At 44.9% G+C, this 12,273-nt stretch overlaps 1 protein-coding gene across 4 annotated transcripts in view; it reads left to right on the top strand.

The window, feature by feature from the left end:
- The window catches only part of EGFLAM (EGF-like, fibronectin type III and laminin G domains), a 199,156-nt gene that overhangs the window by 165,335 nt on the left and 21,548 nt on the right, over nucleotides 1–12,273 (top strand). For all 4 annotated transcript variants that reach the window (XM_011944386.1, XM_011944387.1, XM_011944388.1 and 1 more), the window contains 2 exons: nucleotides 3,283–3,399; nucleotides 6,397–6,577. In XM_011944386.1, the coding sequence (XP_011799776.1) occupies nucleotides 3,283–3,399; nucleotides 6,397–6,577 (298 nt within the window). The remainder of the gene's footprint in view (nucleotides 1–3,282; nucleotides 3,400–6,396; nucleotides 6,578–12,273) is intronic.

The following is a 12,273-nucleotide window of genomic DNA, read 5'->3' on the forward strand; positions in this document are numbered from 1 at the left end:
ACTTAGTAGTAGCAGTAGTAGCAGTAGTAGTAGTAGTAGTAGTAGTAATAGTAGTGGCGGTGGTAGTGAATAGTGTATGGTTATGGACTCAAGAGGATAGGATTTCTACTCAAGATTATAACTTTCCTCCATGATTTTAATTCCAAGGTCATATACAAAGAAAAATAACATTTTTAGGAGGAAGTCAGGGAGATTTGCTTTAAACTATAGCCTGCTAGGATTCTGCAAACACACACACAGTTTACAGTTCCTCAAAAATAGAGGGGACTTTAGATTTGCCAGTATCTTACTTCCCACCAGTTTTCATTCTGTGCAAAGGAAGATTTGCAAAGGACATTGACAAATGTGGGTATACTAATAAGCAAATGGACTAGTAGAAAAAAGAAAAGGAAGGAAAAGGGACTTTTGCTGGGGAAAGAGGTACTTGATTGGAGAGAGAAGAAAGAGGGTCACATATTTCCAGAAGCCAGCCTGAGGGGCTGCTGCAGTGGGAGGACCAGTTGGAACCAATTGGACCTCCTTGGGAGTGAGGGGAATCCCAAATTGGGTTCTGTGTCAAGAGGTGGGCACCCTTCACACCTAGAAAATGCTCCATATATATCTGTGGAAGGCAGGAAGGGAGGGGGAGGGAAGAAAGGAAAGGATGAAGGGAAATTGACTTTAAATGGAGAACCGAAGTCAATTCTGGTGCAATCCAGAACATTCTAACAGCCGACTTTACTCCAAGACAGAATTAGAAGCTCACAAGAATGCACCTGGCTGTCTGTTGGTTTAATGATATAAATTCAATTATATCTCTCTAGATCTTAGTTGCAAACATCTGTAAAATAGGAACAAAAGCTGAGGGTGGGAATGTTTCTAAACAGTAGGGGCAGGGTCCATGATTATAAATAAGTTACACTTCAGGATGCTTCATTTACTATTAGGATTTAAGAGATGACACATAGGTAAAAACCACACCTCAGAGTTTCTATCACTGCACATCAGCAAAAGAGCATGAAGCCAATATGGTGGCACCTGCACCCTCCATTTTGACTTTTTGACCTTTGGTGGCATGTGGGTGAATGGAGCTGACTGGAGTTTTAAAGCAAAAGAAAAGCAAGAGGAACCCACAGGAAGGTGTGGCTTTGGTGTGTGCATTGGAGGGATGTTCTGCTGAGTCTACTGTGAGCCAGGAGTGGGAAGGCCAATGCCTGATCTCCATATGCTAAACCTTCATCAAGTCTTTTCCACAAGAAATTCTGTTCCCCCGCTGTCCATATCATGTTCGAAGTGTGACTGACAGGGCAGTGGTCTTAGAGCTCAGAGACAGATGAAGGCAGGGTTTAGAGTACACTCTGAGGGGCTAACCCAGGACCTAAGCACCTAAGAGCCTGTGCGCAGACTAAACCTGACCACCAGGCTGCTCAGTTGGCAGCAATGAGAAATATCAGAAGCCTGGGCTTGGGTCTGACTATGCAAGACGCATGGAAGAGCAGTGCTTCTGAGACTTTCAGGAAACTCCAGTCCGGAGGTTTGCTCAGCTTTGCAAACTGCTTCCAGCCAAGCCAAAGTGTAGGATCCAGGCATAAAACCCTTCACTGCAGAGCAGGCCTGGCTTTGGTGGGGTCTGTTTGCTTCTCTCCTGCGGTCCCCCTTGGGCATGGCAGCTGCAGCCCTTCCACTTGTCAGCAGGAGGGTGTTGGACGAGGATTTTGATGAGCAGCCAAAAGGAACTGCTCCTCACTCCACGAGGCCCCGCTGCTGGACACAGCCATAATGCAGTTTTTTTTCCTAGCAGCCAGCTGCTCTGAAACCTCCTTGACCCTGTGTCCTTCCTCCTTTCCTCTTTCCATCTTATTTTAGCTTTTGGGTAAAAGCAATGACAAGAGAAAGATGCCTGTGGGTTTGTGGTGACAGTTCCTGACTGGTTCAGTATTCTTCTGGGCCACAAGAATTCCTGAAAGCTTTTATGCTTCTTTGATAACCTCCTAGTTAAGTAAGAACCCTCAAAGCTGCCTGAAAGCTATTGACAGAAGGCACTTCGGTCAGTTAATCTAATTGAAATTTCCCTGGGCTACCTGGCTGGACCCAGCCACTGTGGGTGCTCCCTAAGATAAACAGAGCTTCCTCCTCCATGGCTCGCCTGTCTCGTCTTCTCTACCCTTGACATGACCCCAGATTCATTCTCCCCCTTCTGGCCAATGATCTTCCAAAGCACAGACCTCTCTCTCTCCTCCTTAAATCTCACTGTTTTTTTGGGTAAAGTTCATGCTCCTAATGTGGCGTATAAGGCCCTGCATGCTCTGGCCCCTTCTCGCCTGTGCCTTATACTCACATTCCCTCTAAGCCCCAATGTCTTCCAGTTTCTACAATGTTAACTCTTCCTTGACCACCTCCCCCACTCCCTGTGTCTAGCGTAGCATATGAGACTCCCTTGTCCAGCACCCCGGTGCACCCATAGCCACCCGTACAGTTCTTCCCAGTGCTGATCTCACCTGCTCTTTCGCTTGTCTGTATTCCCTACTTGCGTAAACCCCTGCAGGGCAGGGACTGGGTCTTTCTTATTTTCTGCTCTTTGTCCAGCACTTAACATAGTAGATGGGGCATATTATAGTAAGTGCCCAATAATATTTGTTAAATAAATGATCAAAGCTGCTACTATTTGTATTTATTTTATTGTAAATCAAAGGAAATAATAACTTAACATTATCTAAAGTGTGTTCATTCCCAGAGCTCTCAAATTTAAGGGTTTATTTCTCACTCATGATACGTACCCACCAATGGTTAGCTGCAGCTCTAATCTGAGATCCGGGCTGAAGGAACAGAGGGAAGGAGAAAAGGGCATGGTGAACTACTCTGGCTCTGAAAGCCTCTGCCCAGAAGTGATTCTTTTCTCTTCTGCTCGTGTTTTATTGGCTATAGGAAGTCACACAAGCTCATCTGAGCCAGCCGACAGGTTGGAGGCAATCTTCCTGTGGGGAGGGTACCTATGAACAGTAATGCAGTCTGCCACAGTCATCATGACATAGCTATGAGGTAGATACAATGACTCCCATTGCAGACAATGAAACGAAGTCTCAGAGACATGAAGACTTTCACCAACATGCAGGCAGGTGGAGCACCGTGAGAGTGTCCATGAGAAGCACTGTGAGAGTGAAGCCCATGTGTAGACAGACTGTCATGTGGGGCTTCAGGCTCTGCCTACCATTTTGTTCCATAACAGGGAATCGAAGACCCATTTGATCATTTTGAACATCTGTTTTAAAGTTATACCATGCTTTGTTTTTAATCTCTTGGCAGGGAGGCTTCACACAGATTAAGTGCAACACGGACATTTTTGTTGGCGGAGTCCCCAATTATGATGATGTGAAGAAGAATTCAGGTGTCCTGAAGCCTTTCAGCGGGAGCATCCAGAAGGTACAGGCATCTCTTCCTCATGTTTACTGGGCCACCCAGACTGTGGACAATGAAAGTGAGGATTGCGATCAGTGTCATCTGCTGCACCCAAGAAAGACACTTTGAGAAAGTTTTAACGTTTTTAAGATTTTATATTTTAATGCCTGCAGCATGGCTTTCCAACCTCACTTTCTTATAACATCTGCTCCTGGGTCTATGCCCAGCAGACATTCCATGAATGCTACGTGGTGATGATGAATTTTTACAGCAAATCTACCAAACGATATTAGGACTGCTGAGGGAGTGAAATGGCATCAGGTGTCTGCAGATACTTCCAGGGTAGGGAAGGCAGTGGATGGAGGTGAACAGCAACCTTGGCTCTGTGCTTCTCTTTGGCGGTACTTTGCAGTTTGCTCAATGTTAGAGCCAGTGCTCATCCCCACCCCCACACTTTAGCAGTTGGTGTTCATTGATCATGTAACCAAGCTCTTAAGAGCATCAAGAGTTTTTCCCTAGAAGGTTCAGGAAAAAAATTTAAAAAATTCAGTAAAAGTTACTGACTCCCCTGCTCTCTGTCTTTTTTTTTTTTTTTTTTAAGACCAAATCTCACTCTGTCGCCCAGACTGGAACACAGTGGCGTGATCTTGGCTCACTGCAACCTCCACCTCCTGGGTTCAGGAGCTTCTCCTGCCTCAGCCTCCCGAATAGCTGGGATTACAGGCGCCTGCCACCACGTCTGGCTAATTTTTGTATTTTCAGCAGAGATGGGGTTTCACCATGTTGGCCAGGCTGGTCTCAAACTCCTGACCTTGTGATCTGCCCACCTTGGCCTCCCAAAGTGCTGAGAGTACAGGCGTGAGCCACTGCTTCTGGCCTGCTCTCTGTCTTTTATTCCTTCTCATGGGGCTGCCCATGATCTCTGTGGTTATGAAGACACGCTCTGTCTGCAACAGACCTGCTTGACTCCCCAGCCCAAGTGGGAAGAACCACTGAACACTGGGAGAACAAGGATCTAAAGAAAAGCATGTTTAGTTCCTGGATATTAGCTTCATCCTGTTTTCCTTTCGTGGCCAATGGTGGCTAAAGGATCCTGATGGAGCATGAGGGAGGCTAAGGTGAAGGAGGAATGATGAAAGAGTCCCTCCTCTCACTGAAAAGGGCCCCTGGGGCTGTGGCCATCTTATCTCCCATCACAGTGTCAGGCCCAGTCAACATTTGCGGACAGTCATGTGTTTCCCTTTGTTACTGAACTTTGAGGTATGTGACACCTTAGTTCAGACCATTCTCCCCCATGAGTGGGATTGGCCATGCTTAACCAGGTGTTTCAAATTCTCACCTAGGAAACAAGCTGGGATGCCAAGACATTATCCATCCTCTGCCCGCTCTTCTCAGGCTGTGCCCTCCCCTTCACCCAGTACACACAACCCTCTCCCTATCTCCTGCTAGAAGGACCACCCTCTCCTGCCTGATTCACGGGCTTGGCCGTGTGCTGTAGTGAACAGTGCTGTTCTTGGCTTGTCTCAGCACATATTTTGCAGTCTCATGGTCCTTCACTTGCAGCATGAAAGGAGGAGATTGTAGAAGGATCCTGCCTACTTTCTAGCAGCTTCTCAGATTCAGGACTGGGGAAGAGTTTTCTCTCAACTCTCCCAGTGCTCTCCAAGGGCCAGGCAAGCTTTGGAAGCTTAGATTCGTGGCAGGAAGTGCCATTGCTAACCTCTTATAACCCCTGGGCAGTGGGGCTTCCCCTGGGAGGCGTTCTTTCTGTCTCCAAGTTCTGCAAAGCCAGCAATAGTTCAAAGTAAATCCATATTCTGAATCAAGGGCTGGTAACGTTGGATCCATTTATTGGGGGCTGGGGTACCAGGTAGCCCTTCCTCATAATTTGTCAGTTTCACTAGAGTCACATTGCAGGACAGAAGGTGCAAGGGAGCTCTTGAGCGCCAGTAAATCCATGTACAGGGGGGTAAAGAATGTGACCTGTGTTTCACTTTTGTTTCTTAACTGGGGAACGGAATGTGCAGAGGGAGGGGATTCAGGAACGTCAGGGAAGGAGGATGGCAGGAGTGAGTGGGACAATCGGGGGGATCCAGCTTATGAAATTTTAGGAGACTTCTTGAGAACATTAGTTGGAAACATACAGGAGTACACTAGGAAGTGTCTCTGGATTCCACAGGCACCGGGAGCCAGGGTGCCCTCTTTGACCTCCGCCTCCGTAACTCTGTGTTTTGTACTCTCCCCGCTCTCCTTTGTATACCAGTGTCTCCCAACCTCGGCTGCATCTTCTGAGGTGACTCTCAAAAACTTTTTAAAGTTACTGACAACTTGGTCTCACCTTCAGAGATTCTGGTTCAATGGGAATGGGCGGGTCTGGGCATTAGTATTTCTTAAGAGCCCCCCAGGTGGTTCTAATGTGCAACTGGGTTGAAATCTGAACTTTGTAGTTCTTGGGACTTCTTTACAACCTAATCAAGCGGCCAGTCTTCTGGAACCAGAGGAGCGCTTCACTCCGCAGATTCTCCCAAGTGGATCAACTTGAGATCACTTCAGCTCCTGCATAGATGCCAAGACTATAAAAGTAGAAACTGGGCTGGGCACGGTGGTTCACGCTTGTAATGCCAGCACTTTGGGAGGCTGAGGTGGGTGGATCACCTGAGGTCAGGAGTTCGAGACCAACCTGACCAATATAGTGAAACCCCATCTCTACTAAAAACACAAAAATTAGCCAGGCGTGGCGGCAGGTGCCTCTAATTCCAGCTACTTGGGAGGTTGAGGCAGAAGAAGTTCTTGAACCCAGGAGGCAGAAGTTGCAGGGAGCCAAGACTGTGCTACTGCACTCTAGCCTGGGCAACAGAGCAAGACTCCATCTCAGAAAAAAGAAAAAGTAGAAACTGGACTTAAAAATTTTTTTGTTTCATCTCTGTACGTGTAGCTCAGGTTCACGTGCTAAGGGAAGCTTTAGAAGGCTACAAAGATGTTTCTCAATTCCTGAATTTCTTTACGTTTTTCTCTCCCAAGATCATCCTGAACGACCGAACCATCCATGTGAAGCATGACTTCACCTCCGGAGTGAATGTGGAGAATGCGGCCCACCCCTGCGTGAGGGCCCCTTGTGCCCATGGGGGCAGCTGCCGGCCCAGGAAGGAGGGCTATGACTGTGACTGCCCCTTGGGCTTTGAGGGGCTTCACTGCCAGAAAGGTACACTCAGGGGTCTGAGGCACAGCTCCCTGGAGGGAGTGGAGGGAATGGACAGTCAACTGGGGGACCACAGCTCTTAATGGGAGAGTTGTAACAGTGGTACAGCCATACTGGGTATTTTGATCAATTATTTCAATACCTTATTAGATGATTATTTATAAACTACTATAATTCCTTAATAAGAATTAAATGCTGAAATACTTCTGCTAACAGTGGATAAATAGGTTTCCCACCCTCTGCCCTGGCTCCTTCCTTGAGAATCGCTTCATGGTCTAGCAACCTAAGAGTTAACTCACAATAGAGTAGGGGTTTCCAGGACTTTTGGGCCTGAGCCACGCCTGGAGCCTGTCCTGATAGATGGATGCCTATGCTTTGTAGACTGATGAATATTTTGACCCCTGTCTGTGAGTGCTGTGTAAGAGAAACCTTGCCCAAATATGCAAAAACACAAATTATACATTAGTTGCTCCAAACTAAAGTATGCATAGCCTTCTGTATAGTGCTATTTTCTAGGCTATCAAATTGCTGTGCCTCAGTTTTCTCAACTGTAAAATGGGAATAATAATAGCAGTGTTATTGTGTGTCTAACACAGAGGGTTGTGGTGTTGACTAAATGAGACAATGTATCCAGAGCATTTAGAAGAGGGCCTGGTGAGTACTCAAGCAACCAACCAATACTGGTCATTATTATTCATGGGGAGAAAAATAAAATCCATTAGCAGGTGCTGTGGGCTACTTAGTTTCCATCTTGCCCTAGACTGAAAGCCAGGGTAGGTCATAGACCATGAGACCCTGCTGGACTTGCTTTTTGTACCTGCTTATGGGAAATGGAGGACATGGCCCTGGTATCTAGAATAGGCTTCCCACATACATCCATCATGTTGGGCCTTCGTTTTTCAGTCTCAGTATGGCCTCACCTACCCAAGAACTTTAAAAAAAAAAAAAAAAACCTGGAGGAAATAAAGCAATGAGCCTCTGAAGGAACATGCACTGTCTTTCCTATTTCCAGGTTCTTGATTTTTATCAGAATTAGGGCTTAGAGGAGAACTGTAAATTACAGGTAGTTATGTTGGTATATGGAATAGTAGGAGAAGTCATTCTGCAGCAGTCTTGGAAAATATGAAAGATGCCAACTTGCCAATTGGAAGACTTAGTAGTATTTCTTATATTTAAATGAATTTTGAAATCTACATGGCAAATCATGAAATGTATTTTTAACAAGGAAGAGTAATTGATTCATTTGTGAATTACCCTGATTATAATCCTAACAAGCAAATTGCTGTTTAGCTAATAGGTTGTACTTGCAGAGATTTAGCTGAAGAGTGGCTCATTCATTTGGAAAATTGGGTTTGGATTTCACACATCAGTGTTTGAATTGCCTAAGTCTCCAATTTTACCACAGGAGCTTCAAGTTCATACCTGCCTTATATCTAACATTAATGATCAATATATAAATCCCAGACTTAGATGAACATTTAGCATTGGAAATGAAAGGGAGAAAGAAAGGATAGTGTGTGATCTCGTTAGCCCTCATTTCCTGCTGCAGAACATCAGCCATAACAGAGATAAAGTGCTCACATTTACAGCTTTGTAACTATAGGTTCAGATTCAATGAGAAGCAAATCTTACCAGAAGGTTGGGGCAGGTCCCAGTGAGCACCTGGATCTGGCAAGATCTGTGAGAATGGATGATGGCAGAGGGAACTGCAGGACACTGGGGCCTCTTTTCCTGCAAAGCAGTCTAGAACCGGGAGTGGAATCCAGATGAGCCAGCAGTCACCCTCCCTCAGTATCTGATTGTGTTTTGAAATCAAGATACTGCTTCTGGGAAGATGGCATCCTTTGCAAATCCTAAGAAGGTTCCTATATCAGAGGTATGGCCCCTGTGCTATAATTTCCTCTCCCATCATAATGACTGGAGAGGATTAACGGGGCTCTGCAACAATTTTTCCAGGCTCCAGCAGATACCAATTGTGGGCAGTTGCCATGCCAACTGCTATAATATTGGGGAAAGCATTTAGTCCCATTGTAAAGATTGGAAAGAAAAGGAAAAGAAATGGGCAATTATGTTGTTCCATAGAGATGCAAGAGAATACATAGAAAGTTTGGGTAAATCCTTGCTTTGAAAGACCAAGAATGGTGAGAAGCCATCTTTGGTTGTCAGAAAGAATCCTGTCTCATTCAGTAAGGTGATTTGTAGCCTCATATATTTCAAAGTTGGAGTTTTTTTCTGCCTCATAATCAAACCATGTTTTAAAAGCAAGAACCTGTTCCCAGTATTCCTACAGAAGTTAAACCAGTCCTTTTACATGGAGTAAAATGGTATAGAAATAACCAGCATCAGGCCTCATCCAGTCCATACCAAAGGGCCTTTCTTCATGAGGAATTTCATTTTTTGGATCGTCAGTGAGTCTGGGTCTTTCCAGCTGCATCAGATAGTGTGGCAAGTGAGTTCCACAAGGGCCATAGTTGGACAATTTGACACTTGTTCCCACCTCTTGGTAACCCAGGAGAGCAGGGGCCAGAAACTCAGACAAATCCTGGAGCAGTTCCAGGCACTTAGACTACATGGTGATTTCAGGGCCCCCACTTTTCCCTGTGAGGCTGGAGGCAGGAACAGGAGAGCCTGACCCAGACCGAGGGGTGCACCGAGCTCCCACTAAGCATCTGAGAGGCTCTTGGGATGCCACAGGCTTCCTGTAGCAGTGGCCACTGCAGAAACTCAAACCTGTCTGTCCCACCTTCAAGACCCACCAGGACAGAAGCCAGACGTTCTTCTTACTCCCAGCCATGACTTCAGGTGCCAAGAAAAAACATAAGGTTTGACCTTGGGGGTCCTCTCGCCTTCCAATTGGTGGGTTTGACTTTCAGGCATCTTCCCCACCCTAAACCTCAGCACCCTATGCATTACCCCAACACCTAGGCCCCTTTTTTTCTCAACAAGGCCTTCCCCATCAAAAATTACTTCCATATTTAGAGATTTCTTTCCTTTTTTCTTTACTTGCATCCAAGTGGACCCATCTTGTGTCCCAGTTCCTCAGAGCTTGTGTATCTAAGTAAGTTACTAAAATGTTCTAGAAGAATTTCACAAAGCACATGTAAAAAACTAAGTTCTGAGGAATATTAATCGCTGCTTTGTACACACACACACACACACACACACACGCATTCACGTACACAAAATGGGAGGAGGCTTCTGTGGTGAAATACATTTGGATAATCCTGAGTAAACAGACAGTTCTCTCTCTTCTGCAGAATTTCTCAGAGCCTTTGCTATGCTCTGAGTGTCTAAGAGGTGAATGCAGGGCGCAGATGTTTTCTCTGGGTTCTCCCAGTCAATAGTGGACAAGTCACCTGGGAAACTAAGCTTTGGCCCTTCCCTTCCCTGTGTTACTAGAACAGCTTCAATTCAGACGGTGAAGGATCCCACAGACCACTAGATGGCGGTGTTTCTCTATAGCAGGTGGCCCCGCACAAGACAGCCAACAGCTGTTGAGACAAAGCTAGGCTTAGCGCATGTACTCATTGGGGCGCACAGTCCTTAAGTATCCAGTGCTGCCTGATCAGTACTGACCTACCACACATGCAACATTTAGGGCATTTATGTTGTGTTTAGTTGAGTAACATCATGTTCCAGGGTCTGATTTGGGTGATTTTTTTGTTTTTGGTCCCAGTGTATATATAAAAAAAAGCTTCTGCAAATATAAGAAAACTCCGTATATAAACCACAAATTAATAAAACACATAAATTATGCATCCTAAAGGAAATTTCTCTTTAATGTAATTTAATATATTAAATTTTATATCATTTAATGTATTGAAAATTAGTATACTAAATTTTATATTTAATATTAATATATTAATATTTGATTTTAAATACTAAATTATATTAACAATATGTTAATATTTAATACTAAACATAAAATTTTAATATATTAATTATTTTAATGTATTTAATATGTTAAAAGTATATTTAATATATTAAAAATAAGCCATTTCAAATTAATTGGAAAAGAGAGGTTATTGTTACACAAGTAATTCGGTTGTTATATAGCAAAAAAATTTCAATTCTGTTTATCTTACAGATGAATTAAAGAGTGAAACATGCAAACATACACATTAAACAAATACCTAGACCCTTCACTGCAGTCCTTCAGCTAATGACCATGTTGGCTGTTCCCAGTTCCTCATTCTGGTCATTTCCTCCTTTAGTAATTGGAACTTGTAATAGCACAATTCTAAGATGGTTCCCAAGATTCCTGAACCTTTGTTAGGGAAACAGGAGCATAGGAGAGCCAGGGTGACACCATTTTAAAAGTCAGCTCCATCTTAAAACTAGCCAGGTACATTCCTTGTCAGTCACATGGTCATATAGGATGTCTATGGCTAAGGAAGCAGCTTAGTAATGCCTGCAAAGACAAACCCTAGGACAACCAAACATTCAGATGCTCTGATATCGCATAACAATATATGCTTTTAAGATGAGTGGAGTCAGGCCAGGCGTGCTGGCTCATGCCTGTAATCCCAGCACTTTGGGAAGCTGAGGCGGGTGGATCACCTGAAGTCAGGAGTTTGGGACCAGCCTGGGCAACATGGTGAAACCCTATCTCTACTAAAAATACAAAAATTAGCCAGGTGTGGTCGTGCATGCCTGTAATCCCAGCTACTCGGGAGGCTGAGGCAGGAGAATCACTTAAACCCGGGAGGCGGAGTTTGCAGTGAGCCGAGATCATGCCACTGCACTCCAGCCTAGGTGACTGGGTGACAGAGCAAGACTCTATCTCAAAAAATAAAAACTATAAGATGATTAGAGCCATGCTTTGATGTACTTATGCACTAAAATGCGAAGGATAACTTCCTTTAGAAAACACTTAAACCAACTGCAATAGCCAAATTCAGAGGAATTTCTTTTCTGTGGATGGTATATTATTAAACACCCCCAGAATAGGAGATCTGGGGGTGTTTAATGTAGATGTTGGTCTTCAGATAGTTGAAGGGCTGCTAGTGTAGGGAAAGTGTTGTTTGTTTTCACTTTGTGGCTACAGTCAGCGTACTATAATAAAGATCTCTATGCCTAGTAGAATGGTCCAGCACAGGAGCGTGCTACCTTGTCTAAGAGTGAGCTGCTCACTGTGGGAAGTGTTTGCTCCTGTGGGATGGACATCCATCAAGGATGCTGCTGAGAGGAGCCCTGGTTGTTGGGGAAGTTAGCCTTCCATGCCCACAGGGCCCTTTCCTTTGCTAAGGTCCTGTGAACGTGGGAAAGAAACATTGATCCCTTCAACTCTTTTTTTTTTTTTTTGAGGTGGAGTCTAACTCTGTCACCCCAGGCTGGAGTGCAGTGGCGTGATCTCGGCTCACTACAGCCTCTGCCTCCCAGGTTCAAACGATTCTCCTGCCTCAGCCTCACGAGTAGCTGAGATGACAGGCATGCCCTGCCACACCGGGCTAATTTTTGTATTTTTAGTTGAGACAGGGTTTCACCATGTTGGCCAGGCTGGTCTCGAACTCCTGACCTCAAGTGTTCCACCTGCCTTGGCCTCCCAGAGTGCTGAGATTACAGGCGTGAGCCACTGTGCCCCGCCCCACCCCCAAATGAAGCCTTTAAAAAAAAAAAAAAAAACCTGGAGGAAATAAAGCAATGAGCCTCTGAAGGAACATGCACTGTCTTTCCTATTTCCAGGTTCTTGATTTTTA

This window comes from Colobus angolensis, unplaced genomic scaffold (genome assembly GCF_000951035.1).
Source record: "Colobus angolensis palliatus isolate OR3802 unplaced genomic scaffold, Cang.pa_1.0 Scaffold230, whole genome shotgun sequence".
NCBI lineage: Eukaryota > Metazoa > Chordata > Mammalia > Primates > Cercopithecidae > Colobus > Colobus angolensis.